Here is a 25,053-nt window from a genome sequence, read left to right on the forward strand (position 1 = left end):
AGGCAGCACTGCATCAAAAACAGGCATGATTAGGTCATGGAAATCACTGCATGGGCTCAGGAAAACGTTTAAAAATTATAGTCTGTGAACACAGTTTGTTGTGTAATCCACAAATGCAAGTTAAAACTGTATCATGCAAAGAAAAAGCCATATATCAACGCAATTCAGAAACGCTGCCGTTCTTGGGGCCAACCTCGTTTAAAATGGACTGAGGCAAAATGGAAAATTGTTCTGTGGTCAGATGAATCAACATTTGAGATTCTTTATGGATACCACGAACGCCGTGTCCTGTGGACTCAAGAGGAGAGGGACCATCCAGCTTATCAGTACACAGTTCCAAAGCCTGCATCTCTGATGGTATGACATTGCATTAGTGCCTATGACATGGGAGCTTACACATCTTAAAAGGCCCTATCAATGCTGAGCGCTATATAGAAGTTTTATAAGAACATATGCTCTCATCCAGACAATGTCTATTTCAGGGAAGGCCTTGTATATCTCAGTAAGATGATGCTAACCACATACTGAATCCATCACAACAGCATGAGTTCGCAGAAGAGATTGGCAATGAACTGGCCACCTGCAGTTCCAACTTTTCACCAATAGAAAACATTTGGGGCATTATGAAACAAAAAATCCAGCAAAGAAGACCCAGGACTGTTGAGCAGCGAGAATTCTATACCAGACAAGAATGGGACAACATTCATCTACTAAAACTCCAACAATTGATCTTTTCACTTTCCAGTTGTTTATAGACTGTTGTAAAAAGAAAAGGGGATGCTACACAATGGCAGACATGGCCCAACTAGTTTGAGATGCGTTGCTGCCATCAATTTCTAAATGAGTACATTTTTCGAAATGAAATTGAAAAATCTCTAACCTTCAACTTCTGATCTATGATCTGTTGTGAATAAACTATGGCAATACAAGATTTCCAAATCATTGCATTCTTATTTTCTTTACATTTTACACAGTGTCCCCAATTGTTTTGGATTTGGGGTTGTATATGCAAAATTGAAAAATAAGCAAATTCAAGAAATATTGTTATAGACTTTTTTTTACGTTTCTTTAAGTCAGTGGTCTCCATCCTGTCACAAAACTACAATTCTATATATGTCCAGATATCATCAGCTGCAGTTTTCTACAGATATTGGCTACCATGCTTCCTATATGGCATGTGTCCTTATGCTGGGTTAGGAGGAGCAAGGGTTTGCAATAGTATTAAAGGGGTTTTCAAGTATGAACTTTTGATTAATCAAAGGCTTGTAGATGTGTAAAATAATGATCATAGCTGTTACTCGCCATCACCGGCTCCAGCGCTGCCTCTCCACCACTGCTCCAGTCTTTGTTGATTGACTACAGCAGTGACGTCACATCAAAATCGCACGTGATGGATGCGTCCAATTAGTGGTCTCAGCCGCTCATGCCATCAACATCGTTCACGAGCTCTCTCGAAGTGACGTCCCTGCTGCTGCCTACCGACAAAGACAGAAGGTGGCAATGAAGCAGGGAATAGGGGAGTAAGTACTATCCCTCTTCTGGTTCTCCACTACTGCTCCGAGGATTTTATACAGGTTGCAGTAGTGATGGCTACACCGCTGCAAACAATAGGCTCAGAGGCTATGCTGATGTAATTGTGGTATAACCACTACAGCCAGAAAAAAAAATGGAGAAACTACTCTAACTAAAAGTTTACAGCCACTTCAATAATAATTTGGATGCATGCTATGGGGTTTAATGATAATTGGGTTACTGGACTACAAATTGAGGTATGTCAATGGAGTTAACGTTGTGTTCCACCAGTTAAAAATTAACAGAGATATAACCATAGTAGTGAGGACTCAGCACCCTGGCACATTTCTTATACAACTCATCGTTATCAGACTTCATGGCCAACGTTTGCAAAGCTGTCAATCACAGCAATAAAACGACTGCTGAAAAGTGCAGAGCAGGTGTCACCCGACAGACTGTGAACTGTCCCTCATAAAAGAGCAATTTACACAGTCATACTCTGGAATTCCATTAGAAGGAATAAAAGTTACCTGCAGATGTCTATTCATTCTCAGAAATTAGAGGCATATAGGCAAAAAGTACATGACACCTAAACACCTGCAAGTATACACACAATAGCAAAATCACCTGCTAATACGGGAATAAATGCAATGTCTCACAATAGATTCCATTTAGTTTCTGCCTCCCCTCCAGTACATTGTGTATGCAATACACAAACCTCCATTACAATAGCTCAACTGTAATTAGAACAATGCTAAATAATTATATGCACATAATAAGTGTATGTACATAATAAATAATTCATACACCACAGATCAAGAATAAAGCAGTACTGTGCAGCACAAGTAGGGTGCTTCTCCTTCACCTTCTTCATGGAAACAAAACTTGTTGCCCCATTTAGACTGACCACATTTTTGTGAAACTAATGGTATAGCACAAGCTCTGTAAGGATATGTGTACATGATGTCTTTTCCAGGCAGGTACGCGCCATAACCTGCCTGAAAAGGTGCTAAATGCACACTAAAATGAACATATATTAATATTTCAAAATTACTTGTTCAAATGTTTAGTCTTTTTGAGTTTGGATGGGCTGTTACCGAAGTCTGGTGAGAATTTTATGTCAATAGCGCCTTTAGAAGTATATTTACATAGAAAATTGGTGACATGTTCAATACTTATTGGACCCGCTGTATGATACACAGGGGCTGTACTCATTTCATCCGCTGTATGATACACCGGGACTGGTGTATATATCATATAGGAGACACTGCAACTGCTGTATACATCACATTGGAGACTCTGGGACTGGTGCATAGACATTACCTAGCAGATACTGGTGTATATACAAATATCTCACAAAAGTGAGCCCACCCCTCACATTTTTGTGATATTTTTATTATATCTTTTCATGAGACAACACTGAAGATATGACACTTTGATACAATGTAAAGTAGTCCATGTACAGCTTGTATAACAGTGTAAGTTTGGTGTGCCCTCTAAATAACTCAACACAGCAATTAACATCTAAACTGCTGGCAACAAAAGTGAGTACAGAATAGTATAGAATATGCTGAGACTGCTCTATACATCACATAGGAGACACTGGAACTGGTGCATATACATCACATAGGAAACACTGGGACTAGTGCATATACATCACATAGTAGACACTGCCACTGGTGTATATACAAAGAACATCCTAACGCTGGCACAGGACATAGTCCTTCATTGCATGTGCACAGCATTCAGTAGTAAACTATGTGTGCTTGCAGTGTAAGGAAAAATTAAAGGGCTGTTAAAATGGGGCCAGCCTGAGCACTGCTGTCCCTGGAAATCTGCCCAGGGGCCAGAGGAACCGCCCTGCCCTATAAGATCACGTGCACCTTGTTACAGTGAACAATCCAGCTACATGCATAATACTGATTCTATAATTATGTGTCGCCTAACATGAAACAATAGTCCTCAGTCTGCCTACCTAACACAGTACAATTCTATAGACTGTGATCTTGTTCCATTTACCCAGGGATCACTTCTGTAGCTGGCACATAGCAATAAAAAAAAGTGACTGGAACCGAAATATCTTAGAGGCTAGCATATATGCAGCTGAAACCTGTACTTTTCATATAGACTCCATGGAGTAGCTGAGCAACTTAGAGAAATCATTACCTGGCTTCATAGAGGAGGCTCTGGGCTTGAGCTTTGTTTGGAGTGAAAAGATGGGTTGTTTCCATCTTGTCTGCATGCTGTGTCGCTTCACATGGATGTTTTCACCTCATCTGTATAAGAGTATTAGAGGAAACGGATACAAAACTCAGAGAAGCCCTGTATGGTGGGCGGGTTCTGCATTTCCTATGTTACATGCAAGGCTTGAGAAACAAAACATTTCTCTAGAGGGTCGAAAAAAAAAACAACCAGGTCCATAATCTTGTGGGAACCAAGTCAACCCCTATGTCTCTTGTCATTATGGATGGACTTAAATCGAGAAAGATGGCAAACGTCATAAAAGAGGCAGGCAGCAGCGCTTGCCAATGAAAACAGTTGTTTCCTACAGCTACAAATGTATTATTAATATAGAAATTAGTAGCGGCAGAATTATTTAACCAGTACACCATCTATCTAGTAAAATAAGGTTGCAGATTTGCAAAAAAAAATGGTCAGCTAAAATGTGTCTGTTTTAGTAAATAATTTTGGATATGTTAGTTGTGTGTCCATACACAGAACGACACTATCCAATCAGTGCTGATAGTGGCAGCCTGTAGGGACACATGACTTTCACAAGGGGAATGACAACACCCAGTTGTCAATTTATTCAAACATTTCTAAGAGAATTTCCGGGTTATTTTCAATTCATCTCTTAGGGTATGTGCGCATGTTGAGCATTTGCAGCAGATTTTTCTGCACTAAAAACCACAGATTTGGCAGTAAAACATTGAGGAAAATACACGTTTTTGATGTGTTTTTACATTCATTTTGATACATTTAATTGCGTTTTTGTTTCATTCATTTGAACGAGAGAAAAACGTTGCAAAAATGCTGAAAGAAGTGACATGTTTCTTGAAAAAATGCTTTGATGGTTCAAATTCGCAAGGAAAAAATAAGCAGCATGGGCAAGAGATTTCGGAAATGTCATTCACTTTGCTGGTACTTTAAAATGCTGAATTTTTTACACTAAAAAAAAGGCGACAAAAACACAAGCGAGTGTACGAGCCCTTAAGCAGATCACAACTCTGCAGTCTCTCTACTTCCTGGCTTCAGGCGGGGATGGCACTCCTCCTTGAGTGACACTTACTTATACTAGCATATAATGCCATTGTCTTCATTGTATTCGCTGTAACACGACTTGTGCAAATTAATGAAGTTTGTATGCTGAATTCCATCAAATCTATGGGTGCTTATGAAACATCTGAGTGCAGTGTGATGTACGCTCACAGAGACAATGGAGAAATGATGTTCTCAGTCTTCTCCGCACCTGCGCTGAGATTCTTTCATGCAAGAGAATCAGATCACACTGAGGCGACACTCAGATCAAACTCTGACAGATTTTGGGCCAAGTGTCATTAGCATAGTTGGGCCGATTCTCTCGCATGACAAAATATAATGTCAGTGGGAGCGAACCCTTATAGTGTTGCTATCAGCCCTGCTGAGACCATTAGTTCCAGAGGCTATCATTAACAACAGTACTGTCAGGAGTTTTCCTCAAAGGGAATCTGTCAGTAGAATCAAACCCCCCCCCCCCCCCCAAGCCATCTATATGGGCATGTGGGTCATAGGAAGCAGAATAAAATCATGCCTTGATTTCTGTGATCCGATGTCTTATTCCAGAGAAATCCATGTTTTTCTTATATATAAATAACCTCTTCCAGGCTCTGGGTGGGACGCTGCCTGGAAGATAACTCTGCCTCCAGAGATTATTATTAAATAAGGGGGAGATACCAGTGTGCGGAATTAACTTTGTCTTCATACAAACACATTTTTGCAGCTCTCTCAGCTCTGCTGTATTGTAACAATATTGTATCCTGTCTGCCTGTGAGCTGGAGGCTGAAGCTGAGAGGAGCCTGCAGATGTGTCAGGTGTAATCACACACAGCTCTGCAGTGAGATCAGGAGAGCAGAGAGCAGCCATCATACATTACACTGGTAACTCCCCCTTTTATTTAATATAAGCTCTGGAGGCAGAGTTATCTTCCAGGAAGCATCCTCCCCAGAGCACATTTATATAAAGTGATAAAAGATGATCAAAAAGGGAAGTGGTATGAGGCAAACAATGATGACTTTTTTTTCAGCATTCTATAACCTGTACACCTCATATTAAAGGGAATCTGTCACCCCCCTGGGCGATATCAGACCTCTACTATGGCCATACAAGGTATAGAACAGTAAATCTATACATACCTGTATGGCCCATAGTAGAGGTCTGATTGCAGAGAAAAGTTATCACCTCTGTTTTCCACAGGATTGGCATCCGGGGGACACCAAGAAATCCTCGCCTAACTGTTTATTATTCCCCGAAATCCCTACCTATATGCTTAGTTACAATGCCCCCCCCTCCCCCTGCACAGCACAGGGCCCTGTGACGTGCACTGTGCCTCCTGACCTCCTGGGCATGCGCAAAGCGCCGCTTACATAGACACATAGAGTGTCCCCCGGACGCCAAGCCTGTGGAAAATAGAGGTGATAAAAACACTTTTCTCTGCAATCAGACCTCTGCTATGGGCCATACAGGTAAGTATAGATTTACTTTTCTATAACCTGTATGCCCAGAGTAGATATCTCCCAGGGGGTGACAGATTCCATTTAATAGTTTAAATAGGTCAAATGTGGTGACATTTTCCCTTTAAAGAATAACATAGAGCAGCACGGCCAGACAATTTGTTTACAGTTGGGTTTTTTATTCTCTCATACATAAAAAGTATATTAAACACAACACACTAGTATCTACCTGACCCTAGGTTTTGCTTGTTGGCTTCTTCCTGGGGTTAGCAGGTCATGTGATTATATTAGCCATGACCCCTATTTTCCGACAGTACTGTTCTATATCTGGTTGTTCTATAAAGGGGTTGTCCGGTCTAAATTGATAAGTCTGCGGTCACTCTATGTGACTGAAGATTTATGAATCCCCCAGTGCACGCACTGTGTGCTGCGGGGATTCACCGGTTTCTGAGCCGGGACCGGAGGGTATGTATGCATTATGCATACTCCTGGGCAGAGCCCATCGCTCCATACACTTGTATTGAGAAAAGCCGCGGCACGTCTAGTGCCGTGGCCGTCCAGTGGGCGAGGCTGTCCACGGGGCGCAGCCTCGCTCAATACGAGTGCATGAAGTGAGGCCGTGCCCACGAGGCTGGCTCTGACCAGGAATATGCATAACGCATACACACCCGCCGGTCCCGGCAGAGAAACCGGCAAATCCTCGCAGTGCACCTTGCTTGCACTGGGGGTACTCACAGAGTCACTGCAAACTTATCAATTTAGACCGGACAACCCTTTTAAGGGCAACTTGAGTATATTTTTGGCAGTATTTGCTTGTGGAACTACTGGTCTCAGCAGGACTAACAGCAACAACATTGGATGAATACACCGATACTGGAAATGAGACAAAGAGGGAAGATTCTCGATAATGTGGATTCTGCTCTAAAAATTGACACCATAAAGTTGTATTTTATCTGTTTTAGCTGTGAAGCGTGTTGTCCCACTTTCTCTAATCGTGCCTTGCTCTAATCTCACTTTACTTCTTGGGTTGGAAAGCATGCCCAGTTAAATAATTATATTGATGGCATTCTCATTGGTTGTCTCTTGGCTGTGCATAGTCTGCATATGTTCTGTATGGGGAAAATGAGTACCTCTGGCAGCTTAGCTCTCCTGGTAAGGATAAATTGGTAAAATTCGACCTCGTCAATCCATCTATTTCTTGCCATTATTTGTCAAGGATTAATTAGGAAGTCCCTATACACCCCCATAAATTTGGCGGGTTTTGTTGATTTTTCTCTAATGTGCATGGTGACCTTATATGTATATAGTGTGGATATTTCAATTATTTTCTGATGGCATTTGCTCCATCCTGCTTCAGTAAAGATTAAGCCAAGCCAAATATTAAGGCCGGCATGTTAAGGCTGTGTTCATGGGGCCATACGGATAAACGGGCCAGTCACTTCTACAAATTGCAGACATGGCTGGCTCCAGAATACTTGTCCACATTATGGATAGGTGCTGGACCTACCTTTACATTGCATGTATTAAAATATACTGAAATAGTTGCCGCAGACCAACAGTCCACGTGGATAATTGGCCATGTGCACTGGCACTCTAGCTATGGATCCGTGTGCTCTACATGTGCGGTCCGTGTTCTCGACATGTGCGGTCCGTGTGCTCTACATGCCTGTGGTGTACGCGGACCGATCGGTTTGTCTGAACGGACTGTGAGGGCTCATTCAGATGTCTGTGCAAATCGTTCTGAGCCTGGACCACTAATGCACGGACTGGCCAGGCCTCCCTCGACCCGAGCGTGATAGCTTCATGTATTTCTATGAGGCTGTCACGCTCGGGTTGGGAGAGCAGTAGCCAGTCTGTGCATTGTGGTTCGATCTCGGATCGATTTGCGTCTGAATGAGCCCTAAAGAGTCTGACTGGGCAGTCTCCATTCCTGGCCAAACGATCTTCCAGCTGGCAGTTACCTTTTGTAGATGGCAAGTTAAGAGGCCCAATCTACTTTCTATCCTTCTCCTTTCTAAGCGAGTGTATTTAGCTTGCCACCACATAGTTAAAGTTGTAAAATTGCCCTGGAGCCTTGTTCTCGCCCCTTAAACTAGGCCAGTGGTACATCAAATCATCAATAATGTTTATTTCAAGCACATTATTTTTTTTTTAAGTCTATAATTAGAAGCTGGCAGCTGTGGAAATACAAGAGCTTGAGACAAACTCTGTGGGAAAACATAGAGATAAACATAGTTGTGTCCTAAAAAAAAATATTACGAGGCACGGCCAAGATTCAGAAGCCAAAACACTGCTGAAAAAACATTACCATCCTTGGATTCTGACACTGCCATGCCGCCCTGTGTCTTCATTCCATGGTTTATAAAGCACAACTGTAAGGTCAATTTGTCTCAGAAAGCTTCACCCCTATCACTGAGTCTGATAATCTGTTTCTCCGGTCACTATCTGTCTGCTGCGTTCACCCTCGGTTTTGTTCACTGTGGTGTTGACAGCAGTAATCACATTTTGCACATACCAGTGGCTCTATTATTGCCCAACAGCCTCTGGCTGGTTGCCTAGGCCCCTTATTATTCCACGTGTAGCTAAAAGAGAAATGTGGATCACCAGAGCGGGTACGGCTGCGACAGAGGGAAAAACAGAAATGCAATCCTAGTTTGCTAAAAAGTACACGGCGACAGTAATCTAATGATACAGTAACTGTACATGCCATGTATATATTACAAAAGTGACGCCAAGCAAACAGTTTCCAGCTAACAAAATAATAGATATATTCCTTCTGATCATAGGAGAATTAGCCAATCACCTCTGGCGACAACTTATCTCCTGTGAGAACAAACAATTGGGCATCTTAAAGAGGCTGTCCACTGCTTTTTCATTTGACCAATCCATAGCATAGGTAATCAATGTCTGATCGGCCGGGGTCCGACACCCAGCATCACCGCCGATCAGCTGAGTGTCGGACAGGTGTCGGGTGGGTGGTGTCGGAACCAGCCGGAAGTACTCACTTGCAGAGCTGGCCATCTTCTGGTGGTGGTCGAGGCTTGGTACTACACACCAGTCTCCTATTCAAATTGATAGGAAGCTGATGTGTAGTACCCTGCGGCAGCCACTATCAGGAGACGGCCAGCTCTGCAAGTGACCACTTCTGGCCGGAGGCTGCCGCCGACACCGATAACGGCTTATCGGCCCGACCCCGACCACTCCAAAAGAGAGGTGAGTATAGATTTTTTCATTACTTACACAACCCTGAACCCATTAGGATTTACTTGTTCATTAGTTAACAACCCTTTAATATTTTAACTTTAAAAGGGGTATACCCATCTCTAAAATCCTATAACAATATGTAGTAGGTGTAATAATAATAATATTAGCAAATACCTCCAATTAGAAATCTAGTATAGTTTTCCTGATTCACTATGTCTTTTTCCTCCTTGCAGGACCCTAGGTATCCCGATGGGGGCATCACATGACCACTGCAGTCAATCAAAGGCAGCTGAGAGGCTGTAGCCTTCACATTCTATCAGGACAGTCTTCCTGAACCTAAGCTGTTCACTGTTAGACCTAATCCATTAAGTTGAGATGTAATTCTGAAGCATTTAAGACTTTAAATATCTGATTGAGTAGGGTGGAGGTAATGGTCAGTTATCAGTCAGAAGTGCTCATTATAGGATGTTGCTTAATATAGCACATTTTACGTTTAAATTTTTCAGTTCTGTTCTTAAATAAAGCAACGGTTACTCATTTTTATTTACTCAATTAACAGTACAAATGACAGTAAAAAAAACTTTGCAATATATCAAATAAATTAGCTTCTTTCTCCTTCTAAATGGTCCTTTCATTCTCAATTCATATGTAAAAATTGGTCTTTAGTGAATAAAGATTTTTGCATAACTGAGCTAAGAATTGACAGTTAGTGCTCAGAAAATTCTATGGAGAGGTGAAGGGGAAAAAAAATGTGTGTAGCTAGAAGAAGACCCATTCTGCTGCAAGTTCACCCGAAATGATGGTTACACTTTGAAATGTAACTGTATTTCAGGTGAACTTGCAGCAGCATGTCTGCAACTGCTTCCAGCTCCTAATCCTCCTCCCTCCCCTCTACATAGAACAGTATAAGCAACAATCTTCATCTCCTATCCTATGAGGGGAAAATATGTCTTCACTGAATACAGATTTTACTTGTGAAGTGAGAGTGAAATATCAATCCAGGAGGAGAAAGAAACAGATTTCTCAGAAAAGATATATTACAAAGTTGCTTATTTTCATGTGTAATATTGTTTTTTGAAATAAAAATTGGAACGACAGTTATTCTTAAAGGGACTCTTGTCAGCACAGAATGACTGTTAAAACCAAGTACAGGCACTAAGTGCACTAAGGCGTGCCAAACATTTAAAGACTAAACATCATTTTAATGGGAAAGTCAGTCTTCACTGAATAAAGATTTTAGCTGTGAATTGAGATAAAGACTGATCAATTCTGGCAGAGAAAGAAGCTGATTTCTCTGATAAGATATATTACCAAGTTGCTTATTTTCATGTGTACTATTGATTTATGAAATAAAAATTATTCTTAGGGTTACTCTTTAATTACACCTTTCCACCTGCATGTTTTACCTCTATCTTTGTGCTTCCCTGTCTCTATGAACCATAGCTGTCAACCAAAGAAGAGGGGGGTGGAGACTGAGGGGAAACAAGCAGGTGGGAAATGACTGGCCGCACCTTTGTGCACTGAGTGGCGGAACTTAGTTTGAACAGTCATCCTGTGCTGACAGAGTCCCTTTAAAATTATATGCAAGTACATAGGCTTCTCTTAGACAGTGGAGCAGGGCCATAAATAATTACTGATGTCAGCATTGTCTAATTGTTAGAGGTAGTCTGCAATTCGTCATCCAAATATCCTTAAAGTTTATGCGTACTAATTAGTCCAGCCTGCTTTATACTGCAGCTATGCCTGATGTCGGATACATGTAAGCAGAAGCCCAACAGCACAGAATGATGAAAAAGTACAAAAACCTAAACTACTAGTGGTAAGTGGATGACTCCTGCATCTAGATCATACGTGTCAAACTCCGGCCCGTGGGCCAAATCTGGCCCGCAGGGTTGTTATATTTGGCCCGTGACACCAGAACCGCCACTCCTATGTGGGCCCATTATTCTGTATGGAGGACTATGTGAAGCCCATTATACTGTTTGGAGGACTATGTGGGACCCATTATTCTGTATGGAGTACTATGTGGGGCCCATTATTCTGTATGGAGCACTATGTGGGACCCATTATTCAGTATGGAGCACTATGTGGGGCCCATTATTCAGTATGAAGGACTATGTGGGGCCATTATACTGTATGGAGGACTATGTGGAGCCCTGTATACTGTATGGAGGACTATGTGGGGCCCATTATTCTGTATAGAGGACTATCTGGGGCATATTATTCTGTATGGAGTACTATGTGGGACCCATTATTCTGTATGGAGGACTATGTGGGGCCCATTATTCTGTATAGAGGACTATCTGGGGCATATTATTCTGTATGGCGTACTATGTGGGACCCATTATTCTGTATGGAGGACTATGTGGTGCCCATTGTTCTGTATGGAGGACTATGGGGCCCATTATTTTGTATGAAGGACTATGCGAGGCCCATTATTCTGTATGGAGGACTATGTGGGGCCCATTATTCAGTATGGAGGACTATGTGAGGCCCATTATACTGTTTGGAGGACTATGTGGGACCCATTATTCTGTATGGAGTACTATGTGGGGCCCATTATTCTGTATGGAGCACTATGTGGGACCCATTATTCAGTATGAAGGACTATGTGGGGCCATTATACTGTATGGAGGACTATGTGAGACCCATTATTCTGTATGGAGGACTATGTGGGACCCATTATTCTGTATGGAGTACTATGTGGGGCCCATTATTCTGTATGGAGCACTATGTGGGGCCCATTATTCAGTATGAAGGACTATGTGGGGCCATTATACTGTATGGAGGACTATGTGGAGCCCTGTATACTGTATGGAGGACTATGTGGGGCCCATTATTCTGTATAGAGGACTATCTGGGGCATATTATTCTGTATGGAGTACTATGTGGGACGCATTATTCTGTATGGAGGACTATGTGGGGCCCATTATTCTGTATAGAGGACTATCTGGGGCATATTATTCTGTATGGAGTACTATGTGGGACCCATTATTCTGTATGGAGGACTATGTGGTGCCCATTGTTCTGTATGGAGGACTATGGGGCCCATTATTTTGTATGAAGGACTATGTGAGGCCCATTATTCTGTATGGAGGACTATGTGGGGCCCATTATTCAGTATGGAGGACTATGTGAGGCCCATTATACTGTTTGGAGGACTATGTGGGACCCATTATTCTGTATGGAGTACTATGTGGGGCCCATTATTCTGTATGAAGCACTATGTGGGAGCCATTATTCTGTATGGAGTACTATGTGAGGTCGATTATTCTGTATGGAGGACTATGTGGGGCCCATTATTCTGTATGGAGGACTATGTGAGGGCCATTATACTGTATGGAGCACTTTGTGGTGCCCATTTTTCTGTATGGAGGACTATGGGGCCCATTATTCTGTATGGAGGACTATGTGAGGCCCATTATTCTGTATGGAGCACTATGTGATGCCCATTGTTCTGTATGGAGGACTATGGGGCCCATTATTCTGTATGGAGGACTGTGCAGGGCCATTATTCTGTATGGAGGACTGTGCAGGGCCATTATTCTGTATGGAGGACTATGTGGGGCCCAATATACTGTATGGAGGACTATGTGAGGCACATTATTCTGTATGGAGCACTATGTGGTGCCCATTGTTCGGTATGGAGGACTATGGGGCCCATTATACTGTATACTGGTTGGCCCACAACTTTGTCCACGTTTTTCATTTTGGCTCCCTGTGTGTTTAAGTTTGACATCCCTGATCTAGATGTATAATGCTACAGATTCATTCAATAATATGCAATCAAAGGTCACATGTTCTAGTCCGGTCAGTGAAAAGAATGACCCTGTTTGACAGCCTTTGCTGTCATTTTTATCAGGCTAGCAGTTTTATTACTTTCAGTGGGAGATTAGCGTTTGATTTTTGGACCCAGTTCAATAAAAATGTTCATTGAATGATTTCAATTAAAAGATAAAATAATGAAGAACATGCAACGTTCCATAGGAGTAGGATTTGGGAAAAGGTGTTGCAAAATGCAAAAGAATAACAAGTTTAAGACTAAAATCAGAGACAGCTTGTTGCCATCTGGTACCATATCCATATCATAGACTGGAATGGTTTCTTTGGTATCATAAAACATTGATACCTTGTGCCAAAAAAATGTTTTCTGGCAAATAAACTTGATTAGCAGTATTAAGCATATGAAAACAAATAGCGTTTATAAAACAACACAATAAATGTTCTGTTTATTATCTGGAGCTTAAAGAGAATCTGTCAGCAGGGTTTTGCTATGTAATCTGAGCACAGCGTGGGGTAGGGGCTGAGACACTGAATTCAACAATATGTCCCTTATCGGGCTTTGTGCTGTTGTTTACTTACGATGAAGGTTTTATCACTAGGACATTATCATTGCCCTGACTAAGCTGCCATGTGCCAAGGTGTCCAACTCTGCCCCTCCTGTAATAAGCAGCTCAGTGTCAGTAGAAAATGTATATAGAAAGCCTGGTGTGGGCAGGGTTAGTTTTCTCAGCTCTGCTACATGCTATGTTTAAAGCACCACTCCAGAGTTTTTTTAATTGCACTGTTGGAGTGGTGCTTTAAATGTAAGTCCCCTGCCCCCTGTCTGATACTCACCTTCTGGCATTTTCATCCGCTTCCAGCATCACTCCGGTCGGTCTCCGACGAAAAGCGAGCTGCTCTCAGCTCCAGTGTATAATGGAGCTGTGCGGAGGTCACTTTTCAATATAACTCTATGAAAGCCTTGTTCTGGCTCTCATAGACTTGTATTGAGCGCGTGCGACTTCCAGCTAGTCAGAAACTACTGTCACAACATGGCGCGGGTGGACCGGAGTGGTGCCGAAAAAAACGTGAAAACGCCGGAGGGTGAGTATATGACCAGGGGCAGGGGGCTTACATTTAAAAGCAAAAAAAAAGTGCTGGAGTGTTGCTTTAAGAACCCTGATTGTGTCAGAACTGCTGAGCCCAATAAACTAAGTGACACATCGCTGGAATCAGGGTCTCTTTTCCTACATTATGCTGCTATCAGATGAGGTAGCAAAAACTAGATGACAGTTTCCCTCAAAAAGGAATCTATCAGTCAGTTTTCACCCCCCAAATTATTCATACGTGCATGTAGCCCTTTTGAAGACAAGTCCAGTAATACCTTTACATGACCAGTTCGTTCCTCCATTATTGAGAAATCAGCAGTCAAATTGATAAGCAAATGAGACTGAAGGACTATTGTAGATCTGAAGCCTCTGTCACTTCAACTCTACTCATCGCGCATCGCCACCTTCTTCTGCTTGACTCCTTTGCCTGTAGTCAAACAGCATAGAGGCAGTCAGTAAAGTAGGAGTCGGCGTTGGGCATGGAATAGAGCTGGAGTGACAGAGGCTTCTCATCTAGAATACCTCTTTAGCCTTATTTGCTTCTCAGTAATGGGGGAACAGACTGGCCATGTAATGGTATTGCTAGAATTTTCTTTGAAAGAGCTACACAAGTATATAAATACAGTGGCGACCAAAAGTTTTGCATGTTTTTTAAAAGTGTGATTTTTTCTGTTTAGTTGTTGTGATGCCATTTTCCTGGTGAGTTTAGTAAGGACGAAAATTGTGTTTGACATTGTTTTATGCCTTTATGTGTTAGTTTTCAACATTTGCTGGGCCAAATGTTATGCATATTTTGTCATGGGTAGTCGAATTTTGCCTCATTTTTTTTTTTATGCGTATTTTTTAGGTTAAAACATGGCAAAGACAAAGCCAAATTTATCACCAAATGTCAGGAAGCTTATTATTCTGAGAGTGAAGTCAGACAAAAGCCAAACAGAGGGAGCTATGGAATTCAACTGTTCTCAGAGTCAAGTGTCACGTATATTAAAGAAAGAAAAAGAAGGTTATGGAGCAGCTGACAAACCTAGAAGTGGACGACCACGGAAAACTTCCTCCAGAGTTGGTCACATAATTAAGAAAAAAGTCAGTATCTGATGTCCATAAAAGTGCTGTACAGATTTCGCATGAAATGAATGAAAAATATGGGGTCAAAGTGAGTCGCCAAACTGTGGTGCGACGGCTGAGAGCAGTAGGGTTGAATGCACGAGTTCCGGTCAAGAAGCCTTTCATCTCTGCAAAGAACTGAAAGGTCCGACTTGAGTTTGCCAAAGAACACAGCCAATGGAAAGGGACAGATTGGTCTAAGGTGTTGTGGTCGGATGAATCCAAGTTCAATCTGTTTGGTAGTGATGGCAAACACTATATATACCGCCCAATTGAAAAAAGTAATGATGTAAGGTACCAAACACCTACAGTGAAACATGGTGGTGGCAATGTCACATTGTGCCTTGCACAAAGGAGGAGGTAGCAGCCCTGCTGCTTGCTGTTGCCCTACTACAGCCCCCTCCATGTCTGCTGGTGTACTGGCCTGTCTCCTGGTATCTGTTCCATGCTCTGGACACTGTGCTGACAGACACAGCTACCCTTCTTGCGACAGCTCACATTGATGTGCCATCCTGAATGAGCTGTACTATCTGAGCAACTTTTGTGGGTTATACTGTAGACACCGCCTCATGCTACTGTACCTCTAGGGGTGAGAGCAATGAAAAATGCAAAAGTGACCAAAACAGCCAAAAAGGATGAGAACAGAGAAATGGTCTGTGGTCACCACCTGCAGAACCACTCCTTTATAGGGGTTGTCTTGCTAATTGCCTATCATTTATATCGGTTGTCTGTTCCATTTGCACAACAGCAGGAGAAATTGTTCCCAATCAGTGTTGCTTCATAACTAGACAGGTTGATTTCACAGAAATGTGATTGACTTGAAGTTACATTTTGTTGTTTAAGTGTTCCCTTTATTTTTTTGAGCAGTGTAAATGCTGCTGTGCATTTGCAATTTTCATTTACTTTCCCCAGATGGCAGCATATCAAAACAATAATAACTGTGCATAAACTGAAAACCTGGTATGTTGCCTGGAGTTCACAGTGTGCAATATAGGGTTGTCTGTTTAGTGTTTGTCCTGTGTATAATGTGATGCATTCATCAGTGTACTTGATTAACAATAATTGTGATTTTCTTATATGTAAATCTATCTATATAGATATATAAATAAAAATGTAAATGTTCGTTTGTTCAAAATCTTAAATCTCCGAAATCACCGATAGCTTTGATATTTTGACACAAGGTTGAACTCAAATACACGCATGTTTTTATATGCCTACTATGTTTTTATATACCATCTGTTGGACGCAAAAGCAACAGCGAGAGGGGGATGTTAAGAGCTCAGTCCCAGGCTGACTCTCCCCGACCGCTTGGCATTCTCCCCCCTTTAGTGACATCTCATTCATAAACCCTTCTCTCTCTCCTTCATTCGCCCTAGCCGCTGCCTGTGCTTTGCTCGTTTCGTGTCCTCCGTGGGGGTTGGGGGGGAAGGGGAATGACGAGACCGTCTGTTTGAGGCCGAAAGACGCTGCTTGCTGCTCATCACCACCACCGCCTGAGAGCTGGCCGCCTCTGCTCTCCGGTACCGCTGCTGCTGCAGCTCCTTCTTCTCCGGCAGGTGAGTCTAAGTTCGGACTGCTTAACAACAAGCGGGGGAGGGAAGGAGAGAAGGAGGCTGCACAAAGAGGTGCAGGCCGCGGCCTCTGCACTGGGCGCTGAGCTGGGCCCGAGCCTCGCAGAAATGGACGGATAGCGAACGAGTGCAAACCCCACTGCGCCACTGGCGGGAGCGGCGCTGTGATCTGGCTGGTACCGGCCCATGACATGTCAAGCGGATCACCCTCTTCTCCTCTGCCGCCTGCCTACATCTCTGCGCCCCCTCCTGTCACATTCCCTCTGTACTAGGGAATTGCATAACTAGCAATCCCTGACATGACCGACTCCATTGTTACACCTGACAGCAAGTACCAACCTCTTAATGACTTGTGCAGAGTACAGGCCTGCAGGGGTCACAGGGTACAGGCTGCCACCATGCCTGCCTGATGGGCACGACGATCAACAGCCAGCATTGCCCCATCTGATATATAAATAAAAATGTAAGTATATATACAGTATATATTATATATATATGAAATATATAATCTATATAAATAAAAATGAACGTTGCATTCGAATACGCACATGTTTTTATATACCTACTATTCTTTTATATACCAGCTGTTGGACGTAAAAGCAGCACACACTATAACCATCTGTTGGACGTAAAAGCTACACACGCTATGCTAAATATTTTACTATTCTATTTCAATGTTTCCGATTTACGATCCATTTACGATTTACAAATTTCCAATTTTACGATTCCATTTCCAATTGAATTGTTAAATTGAATTTTCATAGATTTCGATTTGTGAAATTAAATATTTTAGAAACGTGTGCTTCATCTTTTCTGTCTTTTCCATTTAACCAGACTAAGCCACAGCAACACGTGGCCAGGTACAGCTAATGATTAATAAAGAACAAGTGATTTTCTTTACTTAGGATAGGTCATCAATATCAAATGGGAGGGTGCGATAACCAGCAGCATGACTGATCAGCTGATCTGCAGTGCCTGACAGCAGCCACTAAACTGCCGACAGAGTTGTGCTGTTCAGCTCAGCAACTGTGTACATGCATCCTCCGCTGGAGCTGAGAATAGCTTATCAATGGGGATGCTGGGTGTCAGGCTCCCAAGAATAGGTCATGAAAATCATAGTACCTAAGACATCCCTCTTAATAGACTGAACTGCAATACCAGACATAGTTCATGGATAGTGGTAGCACTGTTCCTGGATTAAAAGAGGACATTTTTTTTAATCCTTTACAATCCTTGGACATCCTAACATGAAAATCGTAAAGGGATGTGTATCAGATTTGTAATGACTGCTCCATAGACAGATACCATCTATCTGAACAATCTTCATATAAAGCTACAGTCGGCAACATGGACATACTTACTAGTCACACAACCGTATTTTCTGTATGGTCGGTGGAGAAAGCGGACAACACTCAGGCTAATGTTATTCAATCGGGCTGTTCAGATGAGACAGGCCAACTGCCATGTGAAAAAAAAATCTAGTCTCTTCCGTATTTTGGATGCCCATTCAAGTCTATATGGGTGCGCAAAAAAAATCGGAGCCCTTACGGATCAACCATATAGCATCCGATTTTTAAGGGTACATTGCCATTATTAACCTAGGAAACTGTTTTTGGTCTTGTAAATTTTATTCACTGCTGATGTATAAAGACGAATTCCATATGGATAACACACAGATTAAAATAGGACAATTTTTTTTCATACACTCGTGTGAACTTAGCCTTGGACTTGGTACTGAAGAGTGTTAAAGCACAACTTCAGCGTTTTTTTTTTCTTTACTGCACCGCTGAAGTGGTACTTTAAATATAAGTCTCTTGCCTTCTGTCTCATACTCACCTGCCGCCGCCTTAATCCTTTTCCAGTGTCACTGCCATCAATCTCCTACAAAATGTGACATGCTGGTAGCTCCAGTTTTTCCTGAAGCGCGCCGGAGATCACTTTTCAATACATCTCTATGAGAGCCTCTCTCTGCCTCCCATAGACTTGCATTGAGCTCTTGTGATGTAACTTCTGACTTCCAGCCAGTCAGACGTTAATGGCACAAGATGGCGCCGCGGGACTGGAGCAGCATCAGTAAAAGGTGAAGACACCGGAAGTGGAGTATAAGAACGGGGGCAGGGTGCTTACACTTAAAGCGCCACTCCAGCGCTGAAAAAAAAAGCTGGAGTGGTGCTTTAAGTTGATTACACGACTCTCTTGGCTGGTCCAGAAAAGCATAAGTTGCAAACACAATATCGGTGTATCAGGAGACAGTAACCTGTGAATCTCCAGCTAATCTGAAGCTAAAAAACTCCAAGTATGCCCAAAAAGCTGCCCGACAGACTGTCTGTCTGTTTTTCTTATATTAGCCATCCAAACATATGTAGTTAATTTTGCTGAAATATTTTTTGCTTTTTAAATTACAGTTTATAATTATGAACATACTGACAGCCTGCACCCGGGGGAAAACATATAAGTTAATTACTGACTCAAGTAGAGACTTAAAATTAAACTGCCCTCGCCTTTATCTTTGAGAAATATAAGCCCATGGGGCAAATGAATGTTTCTGCCGCCCTCCCTGGTGTAAAATCTAGTAATTATCTCTTGTTATATCTTCTCTCAGGTGAACAGAACTAAGTCAGTGGACAGATGCGTTGAACGTGCCCCAGTGCATCACATTACTCTGTAGCATTTACGTTAGATTTACATTGTCCAGGATAAATGTGCTGCTGAGGCAGACACCCCTGGAGGGTCTAGGGTTTCTCAAGTCTGGGTGGAGGGAAGAATTCAATTCATTTAGCCTCTTTCTAGGAACAAAGGGATTCAAACAGACAATAGAGCAGCGGGAAGCCATGTCTTCATAATGAGATGCAGGACAAAAATGGGTCAGTTGCTTGCGTATTTGTTCTGCTGCGTAAAAAGCATATTTCTTTTCTTTTCCACTGAAAATACAGGTTAAACATATGACTATTTTATAATGATGAACATATAGCCGGTGGCATTTGATACATCATCATGAAAAATAAAAAAACAAATTAACTATATTACATAAAGTAAAAAGTCCCATTGCAGAATCTAAAGAGTCCACAATTTTGCTTAAAATACAGAGTTGCAAGACCAGCTGTAATTTCACAAAGGAAGAAGTCTATGACAGATAAAGAACACAAAAGAGGATTTCAACTATTTCCCTAATCTGATGTTTTGCATAAGAAATCAGCCAGGTTAATGAATACATGGGGGAATCAAAAATCCTAAAGTGTTTTTTTTTTAATTTACCTAAAGCAAATTTCAAACCTATATAATTCAGCCACAAAGCCGAGCAGCCACACAATAGGAAAACTGATTTACAAATGGCCAAAACTAGAATTGAGTAAAGATTTCTGTAACCTCTAGAAAAAAACAAAAACAAACAAATAACTGCATAGTTTTCTATTGCTAATAGTCCAGACTTTTCAATAATGCACGGCTTACAAGGACACATACATACAGTACAGACCAAAAGTTAGGACACACCTTCTCATTTAAAGATTTTTCTGTATTTTCATGACTATGAAAATTGTACATTCACACTGAAGTATCAAAACTATGAATTAACACATGTGGAATTATATACTTAACAAAAAAGTGTGAAACAACTGAAAATATGTCTTATATTCTAGGTTCTTCAAAGTAGCCACCTTTTGCTTTGATGACTGCTTTGCACACTCTTGGCATTCTCTTGATGAGCTTCAAGAGGTAGTCACCGGAAATGGTCTTCCAACAATCTTGAAGGAGTTCCCAGAAATGCTTACCACTTGTTGGTCCTTTTGCCTTCACTCTGCGGTCCAGCTCACCCCAAACCATCTTGATTGGGTTCAGGTCTGGTGACTGTGGAGGCCAGGTCATCTGGCGTAGCACCCCATCACTCTTATTCTTAGTCAAATATCCCTTACACAGCCTGGAGGTGTGTTTGGGGTCATTGTCCTGTTGAAAAATATATGACGGTCCAACTAAACGCAAACCGGATGGAATAGCATGCCGCTGCAAGATGCTGTGGTAGCCATGCTGGTTCAGTATGCCTTCAATTTTGAATAAATTCCCAACAGTGTCACTAGCAAAGCACCCCCACACTATCACACCTCCTCCTCCATGCTTCACGGTGGGAGCCAGGCATGTAGAGTCCATCCGTTCACCTTTTCTGCGTCGCACAAAGAGATGGTGGTGGGAACCAAAGATCTCAAATTTGGACTCATCAGACCAAAGCACAAATTTACACTGGTCTAATGTCCATTCCTTGTGTTCTTTAGCCCAAACAAGTCTCTTCTGCTTGTTGCCTGTCCTTAGCAGTGGTTTCCTAGCAGCTATTTTACTATGAAGGCCTGCTGCACAAAGTCTCCGCTTAACAGTTGTTAAAGAGATGTGTCTGCTGCTAGAACTCTGTGTGGCATTGACCTGGTCTCTAATCTGAGCTGCTGTTAACCTGCGATTTCTGAGGCTGGTGACTTGGATAAACTTATCCTCAGAAGCAGAGGTGACTCTTGGTCTTCCTTTCTTGGGGCGGTCCTCATGTGAGCCAGTTTCTTTGTAGCGCTTGATGGTTTTTGCAACAGCACTTGGGGACACTTTCAAAGTTTTCCCAATTTTTCGCACTGACTGACCTTCATTTCTTAAAGTAATGATGGCCACTCGTTTTTCTTTACTTAGCTGCTTTTTTCTTGCCATAATACAAATTCTAACAGTCTATTCAGTAGGACTATCAGCTGTGTATCCACCTGACTTCTGCACAACACAACTGATGGTCCCAACCCCATTTATAAGGCAAGAAATCCCACTTATTAAACGTGACAGGGCACACCTGTGAAGTGAAAACCATTTCCGGTGACTACCTCTTGAAGCTCATCAAGAGAATGCCAAGAGTGTGCAAAGCAGTCATCAAAGCAAAAGGTGGCTACTTTGAAGAACCTAGAATATAAGACATATTTTCAGTTGTTTCACACTTTTTGTTAAGTATATAATTCCACATGTGTTAATTCATAGTTTTGATGCCTTCAGTGTGAATGTACAATTTTCATAGTCATGAAAATACAGAAAAATCTTTAAATGAGAAGGTGTGTCCAAACCTTTGGTCTGTACTGTACATGAATAATGTATTTATGTGAAAAGGTGATGTTCTCTAGCAAAATTATTTCCATTTAAAGAAAAGAATGTTTGAAATGTATTTTCATATAATCATTTATATATTTCCCACGGTAGGAAAATGATTTTGTACATTTTCATAAAATTTTATAAGCTATCAATTCCAGTAAATTAAGCCCTCTGAAAGCAATTATGCAGACACAGTGAAACTAATATCACCGAACTCTATGAGCCCCTTTACACATGATGATTTGCCAGTGAAAACATATCATTAATCAACCAATAAACAAGCAGAACAATAATTTGTTGAATGATTGGTTTGTTTATGCAAACCCTAAAAACACCGTTGTCAGCTGCACATCTTCCTTTGTAAAAAGAATAAGCTCCCAAAAACATTCAAACTGTATAGGGGGACAAGCAATTATATTAACATTGGTTTGGTCCCCATATGTTTAACATTTTGTAAAAGGACCTCAATGAGCATCGGTTGGCTTTTTATATCATCGATTGGCACTAATCAGGGTCATAAATCTGCTTGTGTAAATTCAGCTTTAAACGGTTGTCCAGTACTTTATGTAATAGTAGTTTATCCTTTGGACATGTCATCAATACCAGATCACTGGGGGTGCAACACCTGGTACCCCTGCCAATCAGCTGTTCCCGGTTTGATCAGGTAAGGAGCTGCATAGCACAGCTCTGTCCAGGGCTGTGGAGTCGGTAAGCCAAACCTCCGACTCCTCAATTTCCCTGACTTCCGACTCCACGACTCCAACTCCACAGCCCTGCCTCACTACTGAGCATGTACATAAAGTGCAGCACAGATTCATCTCAACTAAAAACCGAGATCAGGAACAGAACAGACATTTATAGAACATTTCCTAACTTTCCCAAATTCTTATGAAAATATTTACAGCACATCCTGCATTGAGCTATTTTAGGAGTCGGAGTCTGTCCATTTTATACCGACTCCGACTCTACCAAAATGGACAAGGACTCCGACTCCACAGCCCTGGCTCCGTCCACTGTTTAGAGGTCACGGCCGAGTACCAGGGCTGAGGAGTCGGCGTCGTGGAGTCGGAGCCCATTTTGGCAGAGTCAGAGTCGGTATAAAATGCACCAACTCCGACTCCTAAAATATATAATAAATTGAGTACAGAAGTTCAATGCAGTTTGTGGGGAATATTTTTTAATAAGAATTTGGGAAAGTTATGAAATGTCCTATAAATGTCTGTCCTATTCCTAATGTAAAGGTCTAGACTTTTAGCTGAGATGAATCTGTGCTGCAGTAAATTTATCACTTAAACATGAGGCATGTATGAGGGAGTCGGAGTCGTGGAGTCGGAGTCATGGAAATTGAGGAGTCGGAGGTTCGGCTTACTGACTCCACAGCTCTGCCGAGTACTGCACATCCACCAATATTCAAACGAATAGCGGTGGATCTGTAGTACCCTACTGCGGCCACTATACAGTCGATGGAAATATGCTGTTCCGCTCCACAACTGAGCACATCCTGCTGCTCCCGATACTGGAAACAGCTGATCAGCACCCTCACCGATCTGGTATTGATGACCTATCTCATCAATAAAAAAGGACTGAAAAGCCCTTTAAAGTAAATAATAAAAGTTTTGGAAGGACATAGGATTTACAGTGTCTAAAAGTTCAGATTTTGCATTTAAATACTATTTTAAGTACCACATGACTGAGCGCTCTCTAATGCCCTTTTTTGTAACAGTCAAATATTAAAGGCTCTTAGCCTTTACAAGACACCATAAACTGTGGACTTGTTAAAGAATGACATTTCTGTGTGGTGCCAATAGACATTGATAGATAGACCCTTCATGTTTTATGAGCAGAAGAAAGGAATAAAGAGAAGACTTGGTTCTGAGCACAGTGTTCTCTTTCATTCAGTGCATGAGATGAAGATCCACAAACTGTCTCTGGAAACATTATGTTGTGTTGTCTTCCACAAGTTAACTTTTCACTCTCTTCCTCCATAGAACGTCTGGGTGTTTCCACTGTACAATGAGAAGAGGATCTGGAATCTTCGCTGACCTGAATTATAACATTCAATTGTTTTCATATTGGCAGAACACACACCGGGAAACCGACCAGTACAGTGCTTTCTTCAGCTATGCAGACAGTTTGCCAGGAGTTGATTAAAGACGCCCAAACTTGGATAAACTTAAAATAGGCAAATAATTAAGCACATGCATAGATATTGTAAGGAAGGAAACTAAAGTCACTTGGACTATAGTAATCCCTGGCTCTAGTTTCTGCGCACAGGCTGCATAAATTGCGAATACAGCAGTATGTAGATTGGAGAGAAATGTGTAAAGCACAGCCAAAAGATTAATTGCACTAGGATCCTGTTTATCCGGAAAGTCACAAAGGATCAAAATCGTCAAAAGCCAATATACATAATCATCCTTTTCCCCAAATGCTGATATCGGGGACCTGTTAGGAAGGTGTCATAAACGTGGCATCCACAGTCCAAAATCTCCTTTCTATCACCAAATCATAGAAATTAGGGCCTACAAAAGTAAGACTACATTCAGCCGTTTGTCTAACAGTCACAATCCATGGGGATACAGTGAATTGTGCAACTGTCCCATGTTCACTTGACATTCATTAGACTGTTGTACAACAAATGTTATGAAGCTTGGGTATAGAGAATTTGTAAAGAGTGGAAATACTACTGCAAGCTGAATAGTAAGCATATGTTCTACATGGAAGATGGTAGCTCCACTTTTAGATTTAATGCCAGGAACCAGTAGAACTAGATGTTTTGGCCGCTAGGCTGTTCTCCTGCACTGGTTACTAAATCATGTCCTCAGATTCATGTTTTGACATGTCCACTTCTCTAGGAAATCAATCATTAGCAAACCATTTGTAAACCTCAACCATCACCATTAGCCAGTAGAGGTCCAACATACTTCCTCATGGTAAAATATAATTCTGGGAGTTAGTTTTAAAAGAAAATAATCCAAA

The 25,053-nt window shown here is 41.7% G+C and overlaps 1 protein-coding gene across 4 annotated transcripts in view; it reads right to left on the bottom strand.

Annotated features, from left to right (window-relative positions):
- UTRN (utrophin) overlaps positions 1 to 25,053 on the bottom strand; it is a 768,906-nt gene that overhangs the window by 695,051 nt on the left and 48,802 nt on the right. Inside the window, exon 1 of one of the 4 annotated variants that reach the window (XM_073672653.1) lies at positions 3,679 to 3,814. The exons of the other annotated variants lie outside the window; for them this stretch is intronic. Coding sequence (XP_073528754.1) covers positions 3,679 to 3,754 — 76 coding nt within the window. The 5' untranslated portion in view covers positions 3,755 to 3,814. Of the gene's footprint in view, positions 1 to 3,678; positions 3,815 to 25,053 lie in introns of those variants that run through there. 4 annotated transcript variants of the gene reach the window in all.

This window comes from Phyllobates terribilis, unplaced genomic scaffold (genome assembly GCF_046119375.1).
Source record: "Phyllobates terribilis strain yellow unplaced genomic scaffold, ASM4611937v1 Scaffold_3__8_contigs__length_932513732, whole genome shotgun sequence".
In the NCBI taxonomy this organism is placed as follows: domain Eukaryota; kingdom Metazoa; phylum Chordata; class Amphibia; order Anura; family Dendrobatidae; genus Phyllobates; species Phyllobates terribilis.